General features: G+C 40.0%; 1 protein-coding gene across 10 annotated transcripts in view; it reads right to left on the bottom strand.

The window, feature by feature from the left end:
- The window catches only part of TPX2 (TPX2 microtubule nucleation factor), a 57,966-nt gene that overhangs the window by 3,256 nt on the left and 41,053 nt on the right, over window positions 1–13,657 (bottom strand). For all 10 annotated transcript variants that reach the window (XM_060614777.2, XM_060614790.3, XM_060614768.3 and 7 more), the window contains 5 exons: window positions 13,351–13,567; window positions 4,647–4,742; window positions 3,197–3,373; window positions 2,617–2,763; window positions 25–136 (listed from right to left, as the gene is read on the bottom strand). In XM_060614777.2, coding sequence (XP_060470760.1) covers window positions 25–136; window positions 2,617–2,763; window positions 3,197–3,373; window positions 4,647–4,742; window positions 13,351–13,567 — 749 coding nt within the window. The remainder of the gene's footprint in view (window positions 1–24; window positions 137–2,616; window positions 2,764–3,196; window positions 3,374–4,646; window positions 4,743–13,350; window positions 13,568–13,657) is intronic.

Here is a 13,657-nt window from a genome sequence, read left to right as displayed (position 1 = left end):
CCCCAAGAGTACATATACTACTACCAGCAACGGATTTCTTCTCTTTCTTGGGAACAAAGGGCTCCTGGGAGATGACGGTGTTTGGACGAGCCTTGAAGCATGCTGCTTCTTTCTGCTGTTTCAGTTCTTCCTCCAGCTACAAGAAAGAGAGTCTATTAGATAAGCAACAACACAACTCTCCATGACTACCTCCTCAGTGATTCAAGCATTAATGTTTCTAAACTGCTTCATCTAAGTAAAGATAGCAGATGGCTTCATCCAAACCTGTTAAAACCCTCTTTATAGGGGTGCCTGGGTGGCTCAGTCAGTTGAGCGTCTCTTGATTTCGGCTCAGGTTATGATCTCACACTTCGTGAGATCAAGCCCTGTGTTGCGTTCTGCACTGGCAATGCGGAGCCCGCTTGGGATTCTCGCTCTCCCTCTCAAAATAAATAAATAAACTTTAAAAACAAAAAACAACCCTTTACAATGAGTTGATCAGACTAACAACCTCTGAATCCAATGAGAACTAGAAAGTATCTTTAAGGTACTTTTAAGGCCTATCTGAACATCACAAAAATAAACATGTAGATATTATATACCCTTGGATGTGATCATCTATAAAGTATTCTTCCTTTCAACCCCCCAAAGAATCTAACTAGAATTTAATCAAGCCTCTAGATCTAACTACTCATTTATAGGAAATACAGAAGAGGTGACTGCCCAGCTAGCTCAGTCGGTAGAGCATGAGACTTTTATTCTCAGAAGAGGGGCACTTACGTGGCTCAGTCAGTTGAGTATCTGGCTCTTGATATCAGCTGAGGTCATGATCTCACAGTTCGTGGGATCGAGCCCTGAGCCAGGCTCTGCACTGACAGCATGGAGCCTACTTGGGATTCTCTCTCCCTCTCTGCCCCTACTCCCCCCCCCACAACATAAATAAACTAAACAACAACAAAAGAAACATAGAAGATACAGGAACGTATTAAAGACCACCATGGGAATGCAATGACCAAAATCTGGATTGTGGAAAACTTATAAGACAAATCCAGTTTATTCCACAAGTAATATATAAGTAGAGAAGCCTATAGAGAAAAAGGGATTTAGAGATTCATCAAACAAATCCATTATGTAGACCTTATTTGGACCCTGATTTGAACAATTCAACTGTCTAAAACAATTATGAGAGATGTGGGGTTATAAGAACACTATTTGTCACTATTAAGGGATTACTGTTAATCTTTTTAAAAATATACTTATGTTTGTAAAGATACACACTGAAGTATATTTACTTGCTGTTGTGAATGAAATGCGGTGATACCTAGAATTGGCTTCAAATTAATCTTTTGTTGGTAGAAATACCCAGTGTAGAGGTAAGTAGGTAGAAATATAGATGAAATAAGATTTTCCATGTTTTGATCATTATAGAACCACACGACAAGTTCATGGAAGATCATTAAGCTATTCTCTCTACTTCTGTGTATGTCTGAAAAACTTAAAAAAAAATTTTTTTTTATTATAGTAAATGCCACACACAGACATTTTGTGTCGTGGTCCTTGAAAGAGAGATTCACTACTACTTCCAAAACAACAGTCCTAAGTTTTCCTAGGGAACAACACCGACAAGGGACGTATGTGCAGTCATATAAGCAATCACATCTCTTGAGCTTCAAGAGGGGTGACTTCCTAAAAAGATTAGCCCAGAGATCCTTTTGGACAGAGTCCAGGATAAATCATGATATAAAAACAGTGACAAACTTAGGGATTCAGGGGAATTGTTTTCCAATAGGGCAGCATTAGATCCCAATTATAACAGCCAACAATCAATTAATTGTTTTTAATCACCTGCCATCTACAAAGAGCAAATAGTACACTATGTTGAGGAAACAGCATATCATATTAAGGATCTATTTTCACCATACCGATTCTTATCAAAGCACCAACAGAAAGGAGTGAACAAGTAGTGAACAAGTCTAATAGATGGAATAGAGGAGATCTTAAAGAAACTCCTGATGCAAAAAAAGCCTGACGGTTCTCACATTCTCCAGACGATCACTTGGAGCAGAGATCAGCAAACTTCAGCCTACAGGCTAAATCTAGTTTGTAACTGCTTTTTGTACAGCCCTTGAGCTAAGACTGGTTTTTACATTTTCAGAGGGTTTAGACAGACACACACACACCATATGCAACCTACAACATCTAAAATATTCACTATCCGAATTTGGGGCACTTGGGTGGCTCAGCTGGTTAAAAGTCCAACTTTGGCTCAGGGAATGATCTCACGGTTCATGGGTTCAAGCCCTGCACCAGGTTCTGTGCTGACAGCTCAGAGCCTAGAGCCCGCTTTGGATTCTGTGTCTCCCTCTCTTTCTGCCCCTCTGTCTCTCGCACTCTATCTCTCTCTCACTCTCAAATATAAAGACACATTAAAAAAAATAATAATAATACTAAAAATAAAAAAGTATTTACTATCTGGTCTTTTACAGTAGAAGGCTACTGACCTCTGATTTAGAGTGAGAGCCCCTGAAATAATTCAGGATGTTAGCTCCCAAATGAATTTCAATGTAGTGGGTCTATGTATTCTAACCAACCAACAATGAAGCAGTGAACATTTTGGCTGCTCTTCCCATCCCCCACCTGGTGCTTCCAAGTCTGTGCCTTCAGAGCACCTCTTCTGTCAGTCTCCAAGCAGAAAGGCTCAATCTGAGTTGTGTTCTTCACCTTCTTCTCTGGCAGGTTAATAGTGTCAAAATGAGGCAAAGGAAGTGCTTTGAACTTGGGCACCTAATAGAAAGGAAAACATAAGATTTAAAATCCTAAGGTCTCTCTAGCTAGAAAGCAAGAACTCCTCCAGAATATTTGAATGAATCTGAAAAATAGGAAAGGACGGTTTTCAAAGCAGTATGGTATGAACAGCAGAAAGAGTAATGGGCTCAAAAGAGCCCATTAGGGCTCTAGGTTATTCTCGAATAACCTAGGAGAATCTAGGTTATTCTCCTAATATTCTCCCAATAACTGGTAGCACAATCATGGGCAAGTCACTTAATCTCCTTGTGGCAGAAGGGTTATTAAAAACTTGCCCTATTTATACTTCATAAGGTTCTTTGGGGGATCAAAGGAAGTCAGTGATTTTCTAGTTAAAAGTGCAACATAAAAGATTATCTTTGACAGATGAAAGGATAGTATTATGTTACTTGCAGAAAATGGAAACACCTACCTCCCCTTTCTGCAGTTCTTTTATTTTCTTCTCCTTCTGTAACTGACGTTCTTTGTCTCGAGAATCAAAAGAGAAAGGGCATATTTCCACAGTTCTTGCTTCTGGGATTTGGGGCTTAAAAGGTACCCCATAATGTGGCACAGGTTGAGCTCTTATCACCACCGGCTCCTCCTCTTCCTAAGGGAAAAACTAGTTTAGACACAAGCTCTCTCTCACCTCCTCAGAATACAGAGTCAGAAAACACTACATGAGAGAAGAGGCATTAATTAAGGCAAGTCACTCAACCCCCTAGGTTACCTTGCTTCTTTTTTTTCTTCATTTTTTTTTTTTTTTTTTAACATTTATTTATTTTTGAGAGACAGAGAGAGGCAGAGCATGAGCAGGGAGGGGGAGAGAGAGAGAGACACAGAATCCGAAGGAGGCTCCAGGCTCTGAGCTGTTTGTTAGCACAGAGCCCGACACAGGGCCCAAACTCACGAACCGCAAGACCATGACCTGAGCCGAAGTCGGACACTCAACCGACTGAGCCACCCAGTTGCCCCACCTCGCTTCCTTTTCTATCAAAGAGGGATAATACCTAAGTTACCTACCACTTCTCAGGGGTGAGACCGGTGTGGAAACATTTGATGAAGGACTAACACAATTACTACTCTTAAAGGATCTCACGTTTTTACAAAGGAAGGTTGTAAAAATGAAATGAGATCAAACAACGTGAACAAAATGGAGAACAGAAGAGAGGTACTAACCAAGCATATACCTTGGCCTCTTCTTTGACCCAGCCTCCAGACTCCACTAAAACATGTGACTGGGAGTTAATGGTTGCCAAACCCAGAATAGGACCAAGTAAGTTGTTTGGGTTCAAGCTGGTAACATAAGATTACTGTGTATTTTAGTTTCAAATGAACCTATAAAAAGGCTTATGCTTGAGATCTGCTATAAAATTACCCTAACTCTGGATATTTATAGATAAAATGGGAGATGTAACAAGAAACTAGCCTGATCAATGACAGTTCATGTATTCCAATTTCATGAACCATCATCACCACACAGTAAGTAACCTTAACAACCCTTGGGTTGGTGGAGATTGGATAGGGCGGATGTAACTGCTTAGTGTGGATTTTAAGAGTCCCTCGCTGAATGGTGACAATAGCTCAGGCAAAATAAAATACAAGGCTTGGCAAATTTTGATTCAAGTTATGACAGGCTGATTTTCAATGCTATAGAAAAGGACAAGCCTCCAATAAGTTGCAACCAGTTACTACTGAAAGCCAGAACATTCATACCCTTACCAACTACTTTGCTCTAGAGGGGGAGCAAAAAAGATGATCTGCCACTGTTAAAGACAACTCCAGATAAGAGTGACTGCCTTTGAATTCTATTAAGTTTAAGAAAGAGGAATGCTTAGATGGATGGTGCAGAAGGAAGAAAAACCCTCCATCCCAGGAGTCACCTCATCTTCTTTGGTGGGCATTCGGATCCTGTTCTTCAATGCAAAGGCTGGTGACTTGGGGACAGTGATTGGAAGTACTTTCTTTTCAGGAACACCCTGCAAGGAGTAAGCAATTCAATTAGACATCCCAGAATAAGATCTACTAGGCTGTGTGAGAAGACTAAATCCCTTTCTTAAAGGGGAATTCATAGACCAGGAATCAAACAAAGGCTAGTATTACGTTGCTGTCTACCCAAGTAAGACAAAAGCATACTGGAACACAGTGGCACTCCAAAGGTGGCCTAAAATAATATAAAAAACATATTATGTTATATAAAAAATATAATAACGATAAAAATTTTTTTTTAAATTCTTTTTTAAATTGCAGTAAAGCCACACAAAAGTATATCATACAGCCATGAAAAAGAAATAAATCTGTTCCTGACATATTACAGTGTTCATAATGTTGAGAAGAGAGGAGGGACAGGTTGCTGAAATAGAGAATATTATTTTTTTAATATATTATTTTTTCTTTTAAAAATATATATAAGTTAAGCATAAAAAACAAAATCTGGGAAGAACAACTGTTAACTCACACATCTCTTTGAGAGTGGATTAAGAGAGGCAATGAATTTTCTATATTGCATAATTCTTTTTTTTAAATCCTTATTTATTTTCAAGAGAGAGAGACAGAGCATGAGCAGGGGAGCAACAGAGAGAGAGGGAGACACAGAATCTGAAGCAGACTCCAGGCTCTGAGCTGTCAGCACAGAGCCCGACATAGGACTGGAACTCACGGACTGCAAGATCATGACCTGAGCTGAAGTCGGACGCTAAACTGACTATAAACCCCAATATTCCGTAATTCTAATATATTCAACTACTTTGAGGATTTTTCCCTTCAAGATTCCAAAACACTGCCAACATTTCAAGTCTTTGCACACTGAATTATATGTACCATACTTTGCACAGCATTCAAAACTAACATGTTTTAGAAAGTCGTTTCATAACCATTTTCTAATTCTCACAGAATTTATACTCTATCGCAAATCTGGCAATTAATCCTAACTACAAAATGGTATCTCTTGGTCTCTTTTTTTAATGTTTATTTATTATTTTTTGAGAGAAAGAGAGAGAGAGAAAGCGAGCGCATGAGTGGGGAAGGGGCAGAGAGAAATCGGGACAGAGGATTTCTCCACGCTGCAGAGAGCCAATGTGGGTCTCAAACTCATGAATCATAATATCATGACCCACGCTTCTCTCTTGGTCTTTTTTTTAATGAAGTGGTCTTTTAATGAAGACCAGATCAATTGAAAAAATAATCAAGGGGTGCCTGGGTAGCTCAACTGGTTAAGCGTCCGACTCTTGATTTTGGCTCAGGTTATGATCTCACGGTTGTGGGACTGAGCTCCATGTCAGGCTCTGCACTGAGCATGATGCCTATTTGGGATTCTCTCTCTCTCTGCGCACACCCTCACCCCCTACCCGCTGCTCACATGTGCCCATGTGTGCGTACTCTCTCTCTCTCTCAAAATAAACTTTAACAAAAAGCAAAACCATGCTCTTTAAAACAAAAAAAAAAGATAAAAACTGCAGCATTATATACAATAGCCAAACCATGGAAGCAGCCCAAGTGTCCACTGATAGTTAAATGGATAAGAAAGATGTGGCACACACACACAAATATTACTCAGCCAAAAAAAGAATGATATCTTGCCATTTCCAACAACATGTATGGAGCTAGAGAGTATAATGCTAAGTGAAATAAGTCAGTCAGAGAAAGACAGATACCATATGATTTCACTCACGTGTAGAATTTAAAAAACAAAACAAACAAGCAAAGGAAAAAAGAGAGAGGGACAAACCAAGAAAAAGACTTAACTATAGAGAATACACTGATGGTTACCAGAGGGAAAGAAAGTGGGGGAATGGGGGTTAAAGAGTACACTTACAATGATGAAAAAATGAAATGATTAAAAAAAATCAAAACCCTAAGCCATCCTCAATCACTCCTTGTTACATTCACATGTGTATGTTGCCCACCCCCACCCCCCGCCCTCTGCTCTGCTTCCTCTCCACCAGCCACACCACCTACTGCCTGTGCCACCCTACTAGCCTTGTAAGTCTTTCACCTTCTCATCTCACTCCTCTAATCCATCTTCTATATACAGTCAGAATTATTTGTCTAAGACACATTGGATCAAATAACTTCCTGACTTAAATTTCTTTAATGGCTCCTATGCTACCTATAGCAGTATAACAAGTTCCTTGCCATGAAGTACAAGGCGCTTCACAATATGGTGCTCTGATTCCCCAGCCTTATCTCTCACCCTTCCCTACAGATTGCCCTCCAACCACTACAGGCAATTGCCAAAATGTTAATGCTGGTTCTCTCAACACCTTTGTGTCATCTCTGAAATGCCCCAGCTGCTTGGAAACACCTAAGCTTTCTTTTCAAGCCTCCATGGAAGCACCTCCTCTTTTATAAAGGCTTTCAATTGATCTCTCCACTCCCAGAACCTATGAACTGACCTCTCTCTTTCCCTGTGTATGGTTCTATGACAATACATACGAAACTTCATAGCACTTGTGTGTTTAGATGTTCATCTGCTAGCCTTTGAGAGTGGGGACTATTATGCCATCAATCTCTAGTACCTAACAAAGATCATAGCAAGTATAAAGCAGTCAGTAAATGTTGAATAAATACAGTAAAAATGAAAACGGAATTTATACCTTGGACTCTACAACTCTTGGACTCAAAAAAATAAAATAAAATGAAACTCTTGGACTCTAATTTATAACTTGGGAAAGAGACTTCTTCTTAATCTCAACAATGCTGTCACTGCTCAAACCATGTTTGGAATGTCTTTCTTGGAATGGCCTTCACAGTCAGTTTTTAGGCAATGCGAGGTATACACCCAATCTTTTAAGCAAAACTTTCCACTCTATTATCTTGGACTATTTAGTTTTAGTTCCAAATTATTTAATATGCTCCTAAAAGCAAATTAATCTTTAAAATAAAAACACCTGCCATTGCTAAAGAGATCCAAAAGACTATGAGCCACAAGCTTCAAGCTTTCCCAAAAAAGCTTTGTACGGTATCAATCACTGGAAAGAATGTATACCCTGCCAAGGTGACTATTGTAAAGAGAATGCTCATTCTGCTGTGGAAGTTCTGTTTTCTAAAGAAAGCCGGGATCACTAGCACAGTGAAATCTCATTTAGCAGAACTTGTAATCATAGTGACAAAAGTCTGCGAAATGGGTTTTCAAATAATGCTTACTGTAAAACAACAGCAAAAGCCTATTGTTCTTTACTGCCCTGGACAGGTGGCCACCAGCCTCTCTTACTTGAGCACACCCAGGGTATGTGGGAGCAGGAAGAATGTGAAGGAAGGAGCCAGAGGTTGGTTCTAGCCCAGTTCTGATTCCAACTGCATAACCCGGGGCACACGAGATAGCCTTCTAGGCCTTGGGATGCTTTTTTTTAATTTTCATAACATAAAGTAATAGAAATAAATACCTGAGAATTCATTTAGTTCTAAAGTAATCCCTCTTTTCCTTCCCCCCACCCTTTCCATCCACCCAGCAGAGATGTGCATTTTATTTTCTTTTTAATTTTTTTTTAACATTTATTTATTATTGAAAGACAGAGAGGCACAGAGCATGAGCAGGGGAGGGGTAGAGAGAGGGGGAGACACAGAATCCAAAGCAGGCTCCAGGCTCTGAGCTGTCAGCACAGGGGCTCGAACTCACAAACTGCGAGATCATGACCTGAGCCGAAGTCGGTCGCTTAACCAACTGAGCCACCCAGGCGCCCCCAAAGATGTGCATTTTAAAAGAAGAGCAATGGAAATCTCTAACAAATAAGCCTCGAAAGAGGTATTTATGAGTGGGCTCAATCCTCATTAATTGGGGGAGAGGAAAGGGTGATTTGTGGATATCAACTGTGCAGCAAATACCCACCCACACCCCATCTCCACTGCAATCAATGCCAACCAACTGGGGGCTCAATCAGAAATAAACATATACTGGGTTTCTAAAAACAACAGTCATCTTATTTTGCTATTTAAAAAAATTTTTTTAATGTTTATTTTGAGAGAGAGGGAGAGAGAGAATGCATGCAAGCATGGGAGGGGCAGAGAGACAGGGAGAGAGAATCCCAAGCAGGTTCTGTGCTGTTAGCACAGAGCCCGATGCAGGGCTCAAACTCACAAAGCATGAGATCATGACCTGAGCCAAAATCAAGAGTCAGAGGCTTAACTGACTGAGCCACCCAGGCACCCCTTGTTTTACTATTTTAAGTTTTCCTAGTTGTAAGCTCCTTGAAGGCAGGGATGTCCTCATTTACATCCCTTTGCATTCTCCACAGTACCTACGAGAAGTAGTAATTGTTCGATGAACATATGTTGATTGAACTGTGAAAGCTCTGAGGATGTGTGCTATGTTTTTCCCATCTTTGAATTCCCAGAATATAGACTGGTGCATTTCAGCTCTTACTCTTACTCAGTTATCCAACATTGGATGCTACGTGCAAGGGAATAAAAAATGAACAAGACAGACATGCATAGTCCCTGTTCTCAGGGAGCTCACGTTCTCATGGAGGAAAGAGACAATGAAAAAGTAACAAATCAGGTATTCCCTGATTTTCACAAGTGCTCTGAGGAAATCTGGCAGAATGCGGAGCTAAAGGATAACAGGGGAAGTTCCTAACAGGAAGCTCTGGGAAGGTACTGTAAAGTGATATGTGTTAGAAGTACGCAATGTGAGTAGGCAGAAGGCGCATTTAGGAAAAGCAGCCCAGGATAGGGGAGCAGGTATTAGGGGTGAGCACTTCTCCCTATGGCGGGATATGGCCCCAAATGCCCTGCCACAAGAGCAGTTAGGAAATTACTATGAAGCAATATTATCTCAGGGAGTATGGGGGGGGGGGGGGGGTGTAAAAAAAAAAAAAGCCTGTTGGTCTCCCCAAGTCATCCCTAAAATATCACTGCTAAAATTATTCCCTGGCCTCACCGACACATCCACCTCTGTGGTGCCCCGGTTCCCCACTAGATGTCGGCACCAAGTTCACATTTCACACCCTTGAGCTCAAGGTTTTCATCACTCCACCTCTGCCCCAAGAGCCCTTTTTTCATCTCTGCCTCACAGCCCACTGCTGCCCAAGCCCATCTCTCATCAGCCCCATTGTCTCCTTGCCACCTATCAACCACAAGTTTAGGAGCACAAGAAACACCGTAAGGACACACAAAAAGAGCTTCAGCACTAGAGGGGCAAGGATGAAGAACAGTGGTGAACAGACCAGATGAATTTGGGCTCTGGGAAGCAGGCTCTTCTGTTCTGAGAGTCCAGAAGTAGAAGTTAAGGGACCTAATCTCAATTCTACCAGCAACTTTTAAAAATGATCCTATGGGCAAGCTACATTCCCCTTTCAAAGCCTCTCTTTCTAAAAAATGAAGAGGGTGAAAGAATACACCTAATGCTTCCTATGCTTTGCTTCTCTAGAAACCAAGAGTTGAAGTGCAATCACTGGAACTTTTAGAAGGGAGAGTTGCAAATGGCCAGTATCAAACTCAAAAACTGAGTTTGCCAAAATAAATGATGGTAAGTTAGCACTGTGCAGTAGAATAAGAAAGTATTCAAGGAGATGGTGGGTTCAGATCCTGGCTCTGCATACTAGATACCTCCTATTGTCTCTTCCTCATCTGAAAAACAGGAATAAAGATAAAACCTGCCTCTTAAGAATTGTTGCAAGAAGACAACAATCTACATAAAACGCTCGGCATGAGGAGAGCATGTGAGAAAATGACAGTTATTACTATTAACAACATAACTGCTTACTGTGTGTCAGACACTAATTTCTCACTGGGGCTCTCTCTAATCTATGCTGCACATAACAAATCAAAACTCCAGGGGTGGGGCCCAGGAATCTGTTTATGTAATAAGATCCCCAGAGGATTCTGAGAACCAGCTGGATTTGGCAAACACTTCCCTGGAGCGTACCACATCAATTCAGTTGCATCTTACTTACCTAGTGCTTTGCTGATATGTTTATCCAGAATTCTCAACAAGGCATAAACTAGTACAAGGCTACTCTAAGATCTCACTTAACTAAATCTTACCGAACTCTAGGCACCCTTCCCCACATACAAGTTCACCCTAGCATGTCCAAAGTACAACAAACTGCCAGCCCAATTTCCTAAATCAGGGTTTCTAAAATCAAAGTTCAGGTAAGAGAGATGTCATGGAAGAGGATGTTAAGTGGGATGCAGACTATTTTTTTTTTAATAGTCACATATTTCCCAAGACCTTTCTATTTAAAAAGGTACCTTCTATTTTAATACAAGAGTACAGACCCTGAAACCATATACCTAGAATCTATCCAGCTCTGCCACTGGCTAGTTAGTGATCTTGGGAAAGTTATTTAACTATTATATTTCCTAACTATAAAACAGACTGATAATAGGACCTGTAGTGTTTACCTCAAGAGTTATTATGAGAATTAAGTTACTATATAAATTATGAGAATTAAGTAAGTTATTATATAAATTGAAGAGCGTAGAATAAAACTTGGCACATAATAAGCTTCATATATTAGCTGTTAGTATTATTATTCATGGCAAAAAGTACTGGTTTTCCATTTACACAATGATTTATATGCTCCCTTTAAAATTACTTTAGGGGCGTCTGAGTAGCTCAGTCGGTTAAGTATCTGACTCTTGATTTCAGCTCAGGTCATGATCTCATGGTCTGTGAGATTGAGCCTGGGTCGATCTGCTGACAGCACAGAGCCTGCTTGGGATTTTCTCTCTCTCAAAAACAAATAAATAAACATTGAAAAAAAAAATAAAATTACTTTAAAAATTAGTCAATTTTAAGAATATATAAAGTCAATACTGGTAATATGAGATACAAGGATATAGTAAAAATCAAAAGGGTAAAAGTGAATTAAATAAAAACCAAAGCTTTGTAGCAGGGGGGAAAGCCAGGAGCTTAGAGAAAAAGATGTTACTAAAAGCAAGGTACTAAATGCATGTTACAAAAGCCTTGAAGAAGTAACTTCTCTTCTCTGGGCCTTGATTTTCTAGTGTGTAAAATGAAAACATTGAACCCTTCTGCTAGGCTCTAGGATTCTGAAGTTTGCATATAACCTACATTTCCCTTGTTACATTCAGAGCATTTTCCTCAGTGGGTAATGACAAAGGGCAAATGACAGCATAGGACTTGGAGAATGATCACTTGTGTGGAAAGAGGTTTCTTAGAAGTTTGTGCAACAGAGTTTGGCCTATAGTACTTGTGTGTCAACGAAAGAAAAGGAAAAGGAAAAAGCATTGTGAATAGAAAAGAGGTCTCATATGCAGTAAGCCATAAAGGTGGGAAGAGGGGAAGAACTATTTCTAAGCATTACTGTGCTTTCTTAAAGCCTGGAAAATATAACTTTGGATTGCTTCTGACTTAGTGCTAAGAAAATGGAATAAACAGAAGTGCCTGGCTAGCTCAGTCAGAGCAGCATGCGACTCTTGATCTTGGGGTTGTGAGTTTAAGCACTATGATGGGTGTAGAGATTACTAAGAAATAAAATCTTAAAAAAAAAAAAAACAACAACAACAAAACTAAGTACACGGACCAAGGTAATAATATATTTTGATGCAGTTTCACTTAAAACCATGGTGACTCAAAAGGGCAAGCAAAAAGAAAGAAAACAGAAAAAGAGAGTTCTTAGTACCTGGATATAAGTCAGTCCAATACAGGAAGAAGGTGTTTCCCTACCTGCACAGAAATAGATCTAAAAACCATCTTTGCACTTATGTAGATGAACCCTATTATTGATTCTTTAATTCTTTGTGGCATCTCTTCCTAATTGTATGTTTTCCCTAAATTCCTGACTATATGCCCACCATCACATTATAACCCACTTCTCTAATCTCATTTCCAGTTGCTCCTCTTGATATACTGTACTTCTTTTCTGTAGCTTAAATGAGCCACCCACCTGCTTCCCAGTAGCTACCCTGTGTTTTCTACCTTTAGGCTTTTACGTTACTTCCACTGCCTGGAATGCTCTGCCAGTCCATTTCACTTGTATTTCTACGAGTCCAAAATCTACCATACAACGGAGAGGCAATATAACGAAGTATTAAGATCATGAACTCTGGAGCAGAGTGCCTGAGTTCTTATCTTTGCTCCACTATTCACTAGCTGAATGGCCTAGGAATGCCACTTAACGTCTCTGTGCCTCAACTGCCTCATCTGAAACCAGTGATAATTACAGTAAATCACCTGAAGGCATTGTGGTTAAAATGAATGGGTTAATACACAGAAGGGGCTTAGAGGAGCGTTTAGCACATAGTGAAAGCGTCAGCTACTATGACAGTGACAACACATGATGAGGACGATGTGAAGACTCGGGTCATATGCTCTGTCCTCCACAGAGCATTCCCTGAACCTCCTGTCTGGAAGAAATCATTATCTCCTTTGAGTTCCTACAGTACTATTAACTGTCACTGCTCTTAGAATACTTCTAATTTTATATTATTTATACATGTTGTCTCCCTTACTTGACTTTAAGTTTCCTGAGAGCAAAATCCACCTCTGACTTGTCTCTTATCACCTACAGTTCCTAATACAATGCCCTGATCATAGTATCTACTCAAACATTTGTGAACAGGGAGATATTTGGTCATGAGCAGGATATTTCTGCCAGCATACAGGGCCTTAACCATTCTTACCACAACATCTTCCAAGATTTTAGTAGGGCAAGGTCTAGAATGAAATTCAAAGTGTTCATCCTCAGATTTCTTCTTGGACTCCCGCTCCTGGATTCTTTTCTCAATTTCCAAATCAAAGCCAATAGGCTGAGTGGGTGGCTTCACAGGTGGTTTCTTGGGCAAGATGGGCCCACCTTCAAGAATTCTGGGATCAAGTTCCCGTGCTTTGAATTTGTATCTGTAAGATAAGAGTTTAAGTGACACCACAAAAAAATTTTTTTAATAAAATAAAAATTACACAAACAACAAAGCAGGTCTAAAACAGAAA

This window comes from Panthera onca, chromosome A3 (genome assembly GCF_046562875.1).
Source record: "Panthera onca isolate mPanOnc1 chromosome A3, mPanOnc1 haplotype 2, whole genome shotgun sequence".
NCBI classification, from domain to species: domain Eukaryota; kingdom Metazoa; phylum Chordata; class Mammalia; order Carnivora; family Felidae; genus Panthera; species Panthera onca.
This window is presented reverse-complemented; position numbering and strand designations above follow the sequence as displayed.